Genomic DNA, 12,666 nt, shown 5'->3' with positions numbered 1-12,666 from the left:
CACCAAACTTGCCGCCCACCAGCATGCGCCACCGCGATCTTGAAGCCATCCTCGCTGTCGCGCTGTGGTCGTCGGAGCAGAGCCTAGACGTAGAGACGAGAGACAGCTGGGTCGGGCGTAGCAACACCTCAGCCGAGCGGGAGGGAACTACCTCCACCGCCTTCGCGGCAGCCGACCGGACATGGCAGCGAGGTCAAACCCGCCCGGCCGGGCCCAAACGGGCCCGCAAAGACCTCGCTACCACGTTGCAGCAGGTCGGCCGGAGCGCCGCCGCCACCCAACCACCGCCGTCGCACCTACTCCACCTCCAGGGAGCACCACCGGCGCGCCATGTGCAGCCCGCCCGCCCAGCCCCTCCGGGCCCCGAACTGGCCGGATGCGGGCCGAGCAGGCCCTGCCATGGCCGTCCGCTGCGCAGCTCCGCCGCCAACGGCCGCGCCGCCGCTCCTCCACACCACCTGGCGCACGGGTTCCACCCCGCCGCGCCAAACCGCTGGCCGCCGAAGTCCACCGCCGCCCGCCAAGGTCCCCACACCCCAGCGCCGCCACGGGTAAGGTCGACCCCGCCGCCGCCGGCACCGCCGAGCAAGGCCCGGCGGCTCCAGCCGACGGCGGCGGCAAGGGGAGAGCGCGAGGGGAAGGGGAGCGCCGGCCGGGAGAGCGCGGCCGCCGCGGGGGGGCGGCGCGGGTCGCGGGAGAGAGAGGGGGTGGGGGGGGGGCCGAGCAAAAAATCGGATTAAGGGTGAGCCTAGTCTAAGGATAGAAAACTCACTACGGTACTCTAGAAATTTTAGATCTGCTGATTTAGGTATTTACAAAATAATATCTGGTGGATTTAAACCTGAACTAGATCTGGCAGCACATGATTTCTATTCCCAGATAAGAAAAACGAAACGGGCCGAAAGGCCGGGACGAGGCGGATCAGCGCCGGCTCGCCTGGCTCAGCGCAGTGCTGGGATGACCCATTTTGCTACACTAGATGACCCGTTGCGCTATCGCGCAAACGGCAGACTCAATTCAGAATTTAAATCATAAGTTTTAGATTATTTTATTATTAAAAATTAGTTTGTAATTTAATTGCTTTGGTATCTTGCAGACACCATCCCATTGAGGTACTGCAGTAAGATATATATAACAATTTAGTATGATTCCACAGCATTCTTTTTTGCTTTTCTGCTTTTGTATAAGTTCCCCAGCCAAATTATAGTTATTGTACCGAAAAAGTAGCATCATAAAAGAAACATAAAAAGACAGTAATTCCAAGAAGAATGTATCTACTTATTGTGAGTAGCAAGTGAGAAAAGTTTGGTTCGACATTTTGAGCCTCCCTTAACCGATACCACGGAACCAGAAACTATTACAAATAGTTGCTCCGCGTAGATAATTTCTACCACTATTCTCCGCGATACCATCCATGAGTCCATCCCCATCGTGATTTGCGTTAACAGCCCAACAAATAATTGCCCGTGTAGACAATTTCCACCACTATTCTCAGCGACACCGTCCATCCCCATCGCGATTTGCGTTAACAACCCAGTCTCTTCCTCTTAAACCTATCGTCCTGATCTGCTACACCTTTCTCCATTCTCTCCACGCCCTCTAATCCGTTGACCAAGTACAACGTCATGGCCATCCACGCCATCAGCCACAGCCATCCGCTGCTCACTCCAAGATTTACCTAACACTTGATAGAGGACAAAACAAATTAAACATTTCACAATCTAAGACTCATTTCAGAATCCTACACAATACATTTACAGAAATAGTAGGAAATCTTAAAGAAATGTACTTCAAAAATAACGATAATGATATGTGCTAGAAAGCCATCAATACTATTAGAAAATAGAATGTGCACTTTGTAGATTAAGGTAAGGTAACTTCATGATGTTAGCATCATAAAAATGCAATTTCACTTATCGTGAACCTAAATTAAATGTCCATTTGAATATACTAAATCAGACATTTATTCAACTTGTCACAAGTAAATAATTATAGAGATAATAAGAAAATAAAGGTAGGTGTCATGTATACGAAGGACCTTTAAACCAATTATTGAAATTCCTTGCATCTCTCTAGCCAAGATACCGGTCATATGACTACTAAATGCTAATAACAAAAGAAATACCAGGTGGCATTTCAGGCTCAATGCTCACCATTATAAGGAGCCAAGACGCACATAAACATGAATTTATTTACCCCTTAGCCAAATTAGGAAGTTAAGATGCATCATGTTAGTGGTGACATCAAACGAAACTGGTTAGCATGAATATTTTAGCAAAGCTGCTCTTTTCCATGTTGCGCCGGTGCTGCCAACATGCCTACCCTATACATGGTTCACACTTCTTTTTAAGCAAACATAATGAAAAGATATAAATTTAAACTTTACACAGCAAGTTCCAGTCCACAGCAGAGTGCATGAATAGATGTTGAAAATGCTTAATTTTAAACACAAGGTTACCATGAGCACGGTCGTAAGCATGACTCCTTACCGCCGCTCTTCGCCTTTTATTATATGGCCTGGGGATTAAGAAATTTTACAATCAACACCATTATATATGACTTTACATATATTGCTCTGGCTATAAATTGCTGCTCTTCCTCTTACAAAAAAAATCAGTAGATATAAATATATAGAGGATAGGATGTGGGGGGAGGCATATGTGTAGGTACCGAACAGAGATTAGCCAATCATGCAAGCACATGACCAGGAGCAATGCTATGGCAGCTGAGCACTATTCCATCGTTACAAACAACGGCCACACAAACCAACATCATTCTTCCACTATTTTTGTCAACAAGACTACATACCTATGAGGAAAAGAGGGAAAGGTAAGCACCTCTATTCCGAGAGCAGAAGAGGCAACAATAAATATCCCGAAGAAGCAAGCAACAGACGAACAGATCAACCTACAAAAAAAAAGGAATTAGCAGGCATGCAGGCATTTCATCGAACATGCAAACTGGAAGGACAAAAACCGGATGTAAGGTGAGAGAAAATGTACACCAACCAGATTGCGTGGGCGAGAAGAGAAGGAAATAAACGTTGAAGCAAGACAAATCTGCATAGAAGCATAGAAAGCAAATTAGCCAACTGGAAGAAATCTGCAAGACAAATGTTGTTAGTGCACACCTCCTAGCAGGCTAACAGGGTGAGATTAGTACCTGGCAGTACAAAAAAATATTCTAGAACAAGAGCAACAATGAGTACGATCAAAGAAAAAAAACTGTGATATGTCATACAAGAAAATAGGCCTACTATAGAACACTGCATTTCCAATAAAAACCTGTCATGTAATCCGCTCCTAAATCCAGTTGAGAGAGAGAGAGAGGAGAGAGCGATGTAGGTACCAAATCGTCCCACCCTGCTTCGAGTCGACGCAGCAGTCAACACCAGTGTAGTTGCCGATGAAAAGAGGTCGCCGTATGACCTCTAGTTGGTCGAAAAGGGGATTGGGGTGGTGCGAACTCCTCTTCTCCTCTTTTCCCTTTTTCTTATCCATCCTGGCGAGGCACTCCCACTCTGGCTGCTCTCCGCCCAGGACCACAACCAAACTCCGCGTGGCCGCGAGCTGATTCCGCATCCGCATGTCTCCTCCAGCGCCGCCCCTTTTCTTCCCGACACAGCATCTGCGCACATATTACGTGGCGGTCGCTGCCTGCCCTACCGATCGTCCCGCCAGAGACACAAGAAAAGCCTTTTACGTGCTTCGTCTGACCCTGACATTAATATGTGCAGATCAAAGCCTCCAACAATGAAATGATTACTGGTTTAATTGAAAGGCAATTGTTTCTTTTGAAATATCTGAAAGGCGTTACTGCAGGTAAGAAACGAATTACTTATCAGTTGTCACAAAGCTAAATTTCAGATCGTCTACCTGGACAACAGGCGATCGCATCGGTGAACCAAGAGAGAAACTTTGCACGATACAGTCCCTCCATTGCTGGATCAACCATCTGGCCGCAACTCCACTTGCACCTGAAGATGAGCTATGGTCAAGGAGAGGGCAAAGCATATAAAATGAGGAAGACATAGGAACACCCGATTTAGAACAGTGCAATTAACCTATGCTTGAATGATCAAAATTAGAGTAAAGAAGGAAACCACTTAATGTATTAATTTGGAAATGTATTGGCCAAGAAGCTATCGATAAATAAATTACATCGGAATGAAAACACTGACAAACTAAAGCCATCCACCAGTTCACGCTAAATTTCTACTTCACATATTCACAAGAATGAGCCAGATTCAGTAATCAGTCCATGGAAACTAAAAACCATAGCATATGGCAACAGAGAGAGAGAGAGAGAGACCGAGCTTACGCTAGAGGATCAAGATAAGCTCACCCCACTGTGGCATGAATAATAGATCCGAGCCAGAATATCCATTACATATGCACCTAGCCTGCAAAAATAGAATTTTTCCTAAATGCTCCAAACCAACAATGGAAAACTAAGCATCCAGACTTTGAAAATAGCAGCGGGAAGTCGGGAAGCATAAAGAAAGATCAATGAACATTCAGTAATCTGAAAAATTATCTTATGAAGATCACATCATGTATATAGCAGACATGTAAGCTACGGCATTACATTTGCACATCTAAAACCAATAACATCCACCCTATTATCTGATTTTGATAAACCTTTGGGCGATGGACCAGAAGACGGCGATGAAGCACACAGGGGAGCAAGCAAATCCGTCTGGTCACTGAAGTAGCTAGCTAATTATTTCTATGGAAAACTTTGGAAAGTCCAAGATTTCGTGAAGCACGTGGTGTGACCTATGTGGTATCCATTTGTGGGGAAAATGGAATCAGATTATATCATTCTTAGATGGCACAATAGAGAAAGCACAAAAATTATACCATTCAAAATGCGGTCGGACGATAAAAATCTTTCCCGCTACCATGTACGCCATGAGGTGAGAAATCAGTGTATCTGAATGGGGAGAAAAAATAGTGCAGCACAAGCCAAGGGAAAGACATAAGTTAAAATTTGGCACAGACAGTGACAAATACATGATAACAAAACATAAGTTGGCAGAGATGGGGATCATACCACACACCACGAAAGCCGCCTTCCATGTGCGCATCCTCTGTAAACCACCAAAACACGATCAAACGATAACAATCTCCAACATAATCTGGAGATCAAGTGCAGGCTGGCTTCCGTAGCCATGGCCACTTCGATAATGGGTTTACACTGATGCTTCACTCCCTGAAATGAAATTAGCCTTTAGTAGTTATCACTAAAATTCAAAAGGAGCTGAAAATCACAAATTCACACAAACTTGCTCATCTACAGCACATAGCTTCACAAAAATAAAACCCAATTTTATGTTTTCTGTTGGTATTTATAAATCTACTCTCAAGTAGATCATCAAGCACTCCTTGAGCATAAAAAAAAATGCATGTATCATTTAATCCCTCCAAAAATTAACCGAGCACTATTCTGTACATACATATAGATCAAAAAAAATAAGGAAATTGTTAAAGTTACAAAGAGGGTTAAGATAAAAATGGAGAGGATCCATGTCCTCAATAACTCCTTCGTTTTGTCCCATAGAGCCATTGCTTTCCTCGGTGGAGATGGAAGGCTTAATACATCAACATAGATTCTATACACTCTCAAAGCCAACATTCTATCCTGATAGTTCATTGTCCCATATGTCCTCATAGTTCATTGTTTTATCGGCTTTCATTAAGGACCATTGGATTGCGGTGCGGTGGCACAGTGCAGCTAGCTTACCTCCTACCGTTCTATCCTGCAGTTACCCAATCTGGAGATCAAGTGCAGGCTGGCTTCCGTAGCCATGGCCACTTCAGATTGGTGTATTTTAGATGCCTCAGGCCAGGTTTAGGAGGAGCTCACATGGTGTTTAGGCAGATAAGAAAAGTAACATTGTTTGGCAAATAAGCTCAAGTTTAGCATCTCCTAAGCTCTTAGCCACTTTAATTTAAGACAGATTAACTAAAAACAAATGGCATCTTCTACCAAAACAAAAGGATAAGGAAAGCAAAACATACAATTGAAATGAGCAGAACTACATCAAGAAAACAAACATGAATGCATTGTACTGTAAACATGAATGTATATATGTGCAACTCTTATATGTAAGCAAATCAGGAACCCTGAGAATGTTGTGGCACAACACAGTGGATAAGGAATCCAGGGACCTTGATGAACTTTGAATCTGTCGAATCTCTTGATTTCGTATTCGTTTATCGTATAACCTAACTAAGCAAATTCCACGGACAGTGCATATAGAAACACGACTTTCACATACTCGCAGAATGAAAGAAAAGCAAAGGCCAGAGAATGGGGGTACTCAAGCACTGATTTGCAGCATACACAAAAGTAAAATATGTAAATCTCACACGGGCGGTGATGTTGAAGCCAGGGAAGGTTTCTTACCATCCTTGGATCACTTGACGGGAGATGAAGGGGCCATTTGCTCGAGCGCCTCGGAGCCATCTGCAACATCCACGCCTCCGCTACCATCCAGGTTAGGACTGAGGAGGACTACCAGTAGGTGTCAACCGTAAACACAAGAATCTGAAGAAAAAAACATGCAGACATTTAAATATTTCAGAATTGCAGGTATATTGATCGGATTGAAGAGCACATGCACTATAATTTGAAGAGTATTTTTTTCTAAAACCTTATAGCTCTCAAATTGGACAACATATTCAAAAGCAAGCCTATCAAATCAGTAGTAGTACAAAATGAAAGAGTGCCAATGAGCAGAGATATATGTACATTTACCCATATTAATACCTGGGTTGGAAGAAAGCAACAACAGGTTTGAATGCACTGTACAATAATGAGGTAGAACCATGCCATCAAACCATCTGCATTCCAATACAATAATGTCCATTATCCAAACTGCTCACATATTGAACAAGAAGATACTATCAAAAATAGCCAAGGAGCAAACACTGACAACAGAATATAACAAAAAAAATCATCTGTTGTCTTCCTTCCTATAGTGATACTGTAATAATAATTAAAAATACAGCCAAAGCCGAGTAGCGTGACAAAAACCTTTCAAATATGTTTTTTATCGAAAAGATCTGACTCACTAACCCATCAAAACACCCAACACTGCAGATTTAGGAATTGAAAAGAAATATTTCATTTCATACACCTGAAAGGAAATCTCGTTCTCATGTCAACCATGTGAATACCACTACTACTAAAAGATCCATGTACTATTAATGAGCATCACTTTCACTGACACACTCGTGTATATTCATCACCCATAGACTACAATTAAAAGAAAGAGGCAAAAATGAGTGGACCATGAGAAACCATGTGAATACCACTACTACTAAAAGACCCATGTACTATTAATGAGCATCATTTCACTGACACACTCGTGTACATTCATCACCCATAGACTACAATTAAAAGAAAGAGGCAAAAATGAGTGGACCATGAGAAAGTAATGCAAAATTGAAGTTTGGTTAGAGCATGTGTTCCTTTCATGTAGTATTTATGATACTATAAATTAAGCCATGTCAAAGATTACTCACAAACAAGACAAATGGAAAGCCTGGCAGGGCCATTGCCCCCACCCTGTTCTCGTCAGCATCAACAGTGGAACGGTGGCGATAGTACTCGGCTCAAGCAGCAACTGTCACAAGACCATCACCACTCCTTCCAACCTAGCAGATACCTGGGAAACAAGCTTGGAAAGCATGAATCGTCGGAGCAGATCATGGGCTTGCATCAATTATTTCAGAATATGTAGCCCCAAAATAATTCCCGGTTCAAACCAAAGCGCACAAAATGTACAGTTAATGGCAAAGAAAGCTAGACACATATAAAGAGGAGACAAAAGTCCTAGAGGATCTGAAACAAAATGGAGCACAGAACATCAGAAATTACTTGCAGATTGCAGACTAACTGTTGTTGTCGCTATATGATCATTGTAGGATCGTTTGCACCACCATTGTCTCCAACTCCCTTCCTCCTTGCTAGTTGTGCCATATACAAAGCTGCCAAATAACCTCACCTGCTGCCACTATCCTTTAGTGTCATATTACCAGGATAATCGGTCCCAATAAGCTCATAAGTTTTCTGATCCAAAGCCACCTGCATCAACAAAAATATTAGTTCATAATGTGAACTCAATGAGAAGAGGGAAACTACCATCAACAAGAGAGCAGCCCTGCCAAAAAAAATCTCCATGATACATTGGTAAATAAACAAAGCATTAAGAAACAAAAGCAACAATAGTCACTTACCTCCCAAGATCTGAACAGCACGCCAACTTTCTCTGCTGCAACCTTGTGCCCTGCCAGCATCCCCTACCACCAAAGAGTTGCAGCTAACGAATTAGAAAAAACACCTAAAAGGGTGGAGAGGTCTGCTGATTGACAGACAACCCTGTTGTACTCTAGATCTTCAGCAGTCAACCAAGCCACAACTAACCAAGAATGCTCATTTTTCTCACTTGATTTCCTCAGAAGAGAAGGGATATAACCTTTGCTTGATGCCTCGTGCTGCTGCCTGCAGGGACCCAACTGTCGCGTTGGTCACCTCATCGCTCGTGCCGCCGGCCTCCTCCGGGACATGCTCCTGGATAGAAACCTTAATAAGATACCTGAAACAAAGGTAAGCTCATCAAATTACCAGCATCCAACTATAGTAAATATGGCTGAGAAGCAAAAGAAACCACAGACGTGGTGTTTGTGTTATACAACATAACATTTGTCGCCTAGGCCTACAGGCTATCCTAGTGCACCAACGGCAGATCATCAGAATTGTACAAACTATAGTTCTTGGAGACTTAGCCTGATCAATCAGCGACTTTGCAAAGTGAAGTTCGTTATAGGAGTTTAATTTAAGGAAGAAGTGCATCAAAAAAGATCAATGGCATGCAGAACAATATATATCAATTGACCAGTGCACAAATTCCTAACCGAATGGGCTATGAATCCCTGCATTGTTAATCTAAAAAACTGCATTGTTATCTCTATCCACCTCTCAGTCCGTCATCTCCCTGAACGAACAATCAGCAACATAGAAAATTAATAACGCTGTTAATTCCAAAATGATTTATCCAGCTAGTTGATTGATTTCTTGAAGAGGACGGGTGCAGTGGCTACCTGAAGAACACGGGACAGAAGTGGGGTAAACAAGAAGAAACAAACGTAAAAAAAATAAACAACTCAAATCGAGATGAATCCAAAAAGGAGAAGAGGAATCCTTAATAACCTACCTGGGAGGAGACGAGGAAGCCACGAGGAGGAGGGAGCAGCGCATCAACAACGAAGAGGAGGACCAGCACGACGAGATCCCGCCTGTCCTGCCCTGGATCCCGCCACTCCTGCTCCAGATCCCGCCACTCCTGCCGCGATTCTTGACGTGGCGTCGCCAAAGCGATGTTGCCCGGCGGTCGCCACAGCGATGTTGCCCGGCGGCCACCTCCTCACCGCCGGCCAGCCCCGTCTGCTCACCGCTAAACTGCGCCGGCGAGCTCTCGGGAAGACGACGAGCAACGGTGGCGTCTCAGCCAGGAGGATGCGCGGGGAGGCCGAGGTCGCCGATGCGCGGCGGCCGCCGGTCTCCCAGCTCCTTCCTCTTGACGCGGCCGCCCCCACGCCGGCCCGCCTCTATCCGCGACGGTCGCCTCCGGTCGCCGCCGCCACCGCCGCCTCCGGTCGTCGCGGATCCGCCCCGCGTCGGCCCGTCCCTGGCCGCGCCCGGCGCCTCCGGTCGCCGCCGCCATCTGCCTGGAGGAGAGAGCGAGGCGTCCCCGGCACCCCCCCTTTGGTGCGTGCTCCTGCGTCGCCCGATTTTCTCAAGGCGGCGCGCCGCCGCCCACCTGCGTCGCCTCCTCCGGCCTGCCCTAGCGGCCGAGCCCGTCCGGCTCCATCTCGGGGAGCGGCGGTGCACCATCGTTGGGGAGAGGGAGAGAGAGGTCGCCGGGGATTCGGGGAGCAAAGAAGGAGCGGGGATTGGGGAGCGAGGAGGGATGCGAGGATTGGGGGAGCGCGTTCGATCTAGGTTTTTACCTCTGGTCTGTGGACAGGAGAAGGAAACGACCGAACGAGCGGACCTGCCTTCCTCTCACTATCGGGTCCCGCACGTAGGAGGTCCCATCTGTCATAGAGTATTTCCGAAGCTGAACGAGTGAGGAAAGTTTGGCTGCATCTAACGGCCACGGTGAAAAGCGGGCTGGACGCGGGTGAAACGAGCGGATCAGATGCAGTTGCCCCTCTCAGGTGCCTTGCATGCCCGAGTAGTCTAGGAACATTTATAGAAGAAATGCGGCCATGCACAATGCATTTGCATGCAGCGGCAGGATCGTGGTAGCTACGAATGCAAGCTACCTGGATGCGTACGTCCTTCGGGGACTACCAATGAACGTCAGCGTCGCGGTGATAGCTACGACGGAGGGAAACGAGGTTCTCACCGGCGGTGGTCGAAGATGATGGAGGTCGCCGCTGAAGGATTCGGCGGAGGCTGCGCGGCTCAGTCGGCGACGTGCGCATGCAGTGACGGCCTCCCGGCGTCGACGCGAACGTGCAGACGGGTCTACGGTCGTCGACGACGTGGCCGCAGGCGAGTTCCGCGTAGCTGCGGACGAAGCGGTTAGCGGAGGTGCCTAGCGATGGAGCAGGCAACGCGGAGACGCTGCAGTTCACGTCGTCCATCAAGTATGACTCGCGGGAGGTCGGGCGTTGGCATTGACGACGGCGGGCACGGTGCACGGACAGAACAACACGGAGAAGCTGGACGATGGCGACGGCTCGTACTAAGCTTCGACGGCGACGGCCGCCAAGGTTTTCTGCGAGGTAAAACGGACGTGTTAGGAGGGCCAGAGAGAGAAGAGATACATGCAGGAAGAGAAAGTAGAGAGAAGGGATGGAATGCGACGAAGACGACGACGTGCAGCCCGGCCGGCTCAGCTCGGCCGACCTCTGCCTCGGCGAGGAAGGAAAAGAAGCAAGGCTTCGCTCCCCTGTGTTTCTGGGATATGAGAAGAGATGTGAGGGAGTGGGAAGTGAGGAAAGGAATGAAAAGGGAGGGCTCGGCTCGGGTTAAAAGGGACGGGCGACGGTGCACCGTGGACAGTGAGCACGGGAGGATGGTGGCGATGTTCCACGGACTCGATTGGGCAACGGGGCGGTGCTGGGTGGTGTGGTGTGGCAGGGAGAGATCGACGCGAATCACAGCTAGCTCGGGCATGAGCTAAAACAGCTAGAACTAGAGGGTCCCAACGATCATCCGCAGGTGTTTGATCGGGTAAACACCGAGATGTGTGCACAAGGATAGCATCTGGGGTCTGCTCCGTGGTTTTGGAATGATGCCCTTGTCTTCACTTTCTTGGCTTGGGCGAGCGTGGACCGATACTCTGGGAACGCGATTGGCATCCACCGCCATGGTGATCACGGGCTTGGCGAGCATGGGGAAGGCAGTGTGGGGCAAGAGCGGCCTCGGGAGCAAGTGTTTTACAGAGAGGGTGACAGGACGTTGCCATGGCGCGGCGGTGGATGCTGGGGTACGCTAGATCATCCCGACCAGCAGGGGTGTGCCAAACGGACACGGACAAGGATAGAGGGCTAGGGTAGGCTATGGTAGCTTCCAGGATGGGTCATAGGACGTGATCGGCCATCAAACTCGTGCAGATACTGGATAGATGAAAGAGTGGGGATGAAGCAAGGTTTTCTTTGTCCAAGCCCAAAACATGCCGGTGACCCTTCTTTTCTCTCTTCCTACTTCCCCAAAACCAATCAGCAAAGAGGGACACTGTAGCTACAGTGGATGTCGACTACATGGAGAGGTGCATGCTGGAGAGTCACGGGAGTGGTGCTGAGCTAAAGAATAGAAAGAGTGAGGAAGAGAAACACCAAATCGTGGCATACGGGCATGTCTCGGTTTCTCTCTTTCCCTTGAAAAATAATTCGGCCAAGAGTGGCACAGTAGCAGCAGGTGGCCGTCCAAAATGAAGAGGAGATGCGGATGAGTTTATTTGTGAGCGGTGGTGGTGCTTAAAAGATTTCATGGAAAGAAGTGGAGTAGACATGTGTGCATGCTTTTCCCAAATTTTGAATTTGAATTGGACGTAAAAAGTCCCAAACAATACCATGCATGAATGGATCAGTGAGAGATGGGATGAAAAGGGTGATGATGATTTCGAGTCGTTTAGATAATTTTGGTGGTTACTAGAAACGGATTAAAGAGATATAGCGGGAAATAAAGATTAATAGACAAGGAGACCATAAGGTATTTGTTCTCATTATTGATCCACGAAAAATGATGAATGGAGATGGATCACAGAGATGAGGTTGTTGAGCTCACGAAGACAATCCAATAGGGAATTTCATTCATTAAGTGTTTGGATCACTTTCTAAGAATTTGGCCAAATTTAAATAAATTTCGAGCGACCTTAATTGTTGACATTTTTGAAAAGAGCAAGATAATATTTTGGGCTCAAAAATACTCTACTTGCATGAGAATGCATAGTAGGTTTTCCATATAACTATTTGAGAATAAAAAGTGTAAGAAATGGCATATGCACCATTTACATGCGTTTTAGCAAAATAGGAAATAAGATCAAGAAAATAATTTTCTAGAAATAATTTTTGAATGGAAATGATGTGATAAAACATATCATCGATATTTCCTATTTTTGGAAGTCCAAATGAGAAGAAATGG

At 46.5% G+C, this 12,666-nt stretch overlaps 1 protein-coding gene across 8 annotated transcripts; it reads right to left on the bottom strand.

Annotated features, from left to right (window-relative positions):
* Positions 1-1,257: 1,257 nt before the first annotated feature.
* On the bottom strand, positions 1,258-11,021 carry LOC127295945 (uncharacterized). 8 transcript variants are annotated; one of them, XR_007848176.2, is made up of 15 exons: positions 10,421-11,019; positions 8,247-8,605; positions 7,888-8,094; positions 7,533-7,675; positions 6,775-6,848; positions 6,412-6,552; positions 5,056-5,214; positions 4,863-4,935; positions 4,321-4,402; positions 3,876-3,976; positions 3,349-3,717; positions 3,009-3,059; positions 2,838-2,907; positions 2,459-2,517; positions 1,258-1,684 (listed from the first exon to the last, which is right to left on the bottom strand). XR_007848176.2 is itself a non-coding variant. In XM_071819276.1 (15 exons), exons 11-13 carry the CDS (start codon positions 3,585-3,587, stop codon positions 2,903-2,905), a joined length of 282 nt encoding a protein of 93 aa, XP_071675377.1. In that variant the 5' UTR covers positions 3,588-3,717; positions 3,876-3,976; positions 4,321-4,402; positions 4,863-4,935; positions 5,056-5,214; positions 6,412-6,552; positions 6,775-6,848; positions 7,533-7,675; positions 7,888-8,094; positions 8,247-8,605; positions 10,421-11,021; the 3' UTR covers positions 1,258-1,684; positions 2,459-2,517; positions 2,838-2,902. The 8 variants fall into 8 exon arrangements, 3 of the variants coding, with proteins under 3 accessions (XP_071675377.1, XP_071675375.1, XP_071675376.1); XR_007848177.2 differs by having other exon boundaries at positions 1,258-1,678; XR_007848172.2 differs by lacking the exons at positions 2,459-2,517; positions 10,421-11,019 and adding exons at positions 8,925-9,004; positions 9,224-10,015.
* Positions 11,022-12,666: the final 1,645 nt, after the last annotated feature.

The sequence above is a fragment of the Lolium perenne genome, chromosome 4 (genome assembly GCF_019359855.2).
Source record: "Lolium perenne isolate Kyuss_39 chromosome 4, Kyuss_2.0, whole genome shotgun sequence".
Classification (NCBI taxonomy): domain Eukaryota; kingdom Viridiplantae; phylum Streptophyta; class Magnoliopsida; order Poales; family Poaceae; genus Lolium; species Lolium perenne.
Note: the sequence above shows the minus strand (reverse complement) of the source record. Positions and strands in the feature narration are given on the sequence as shown.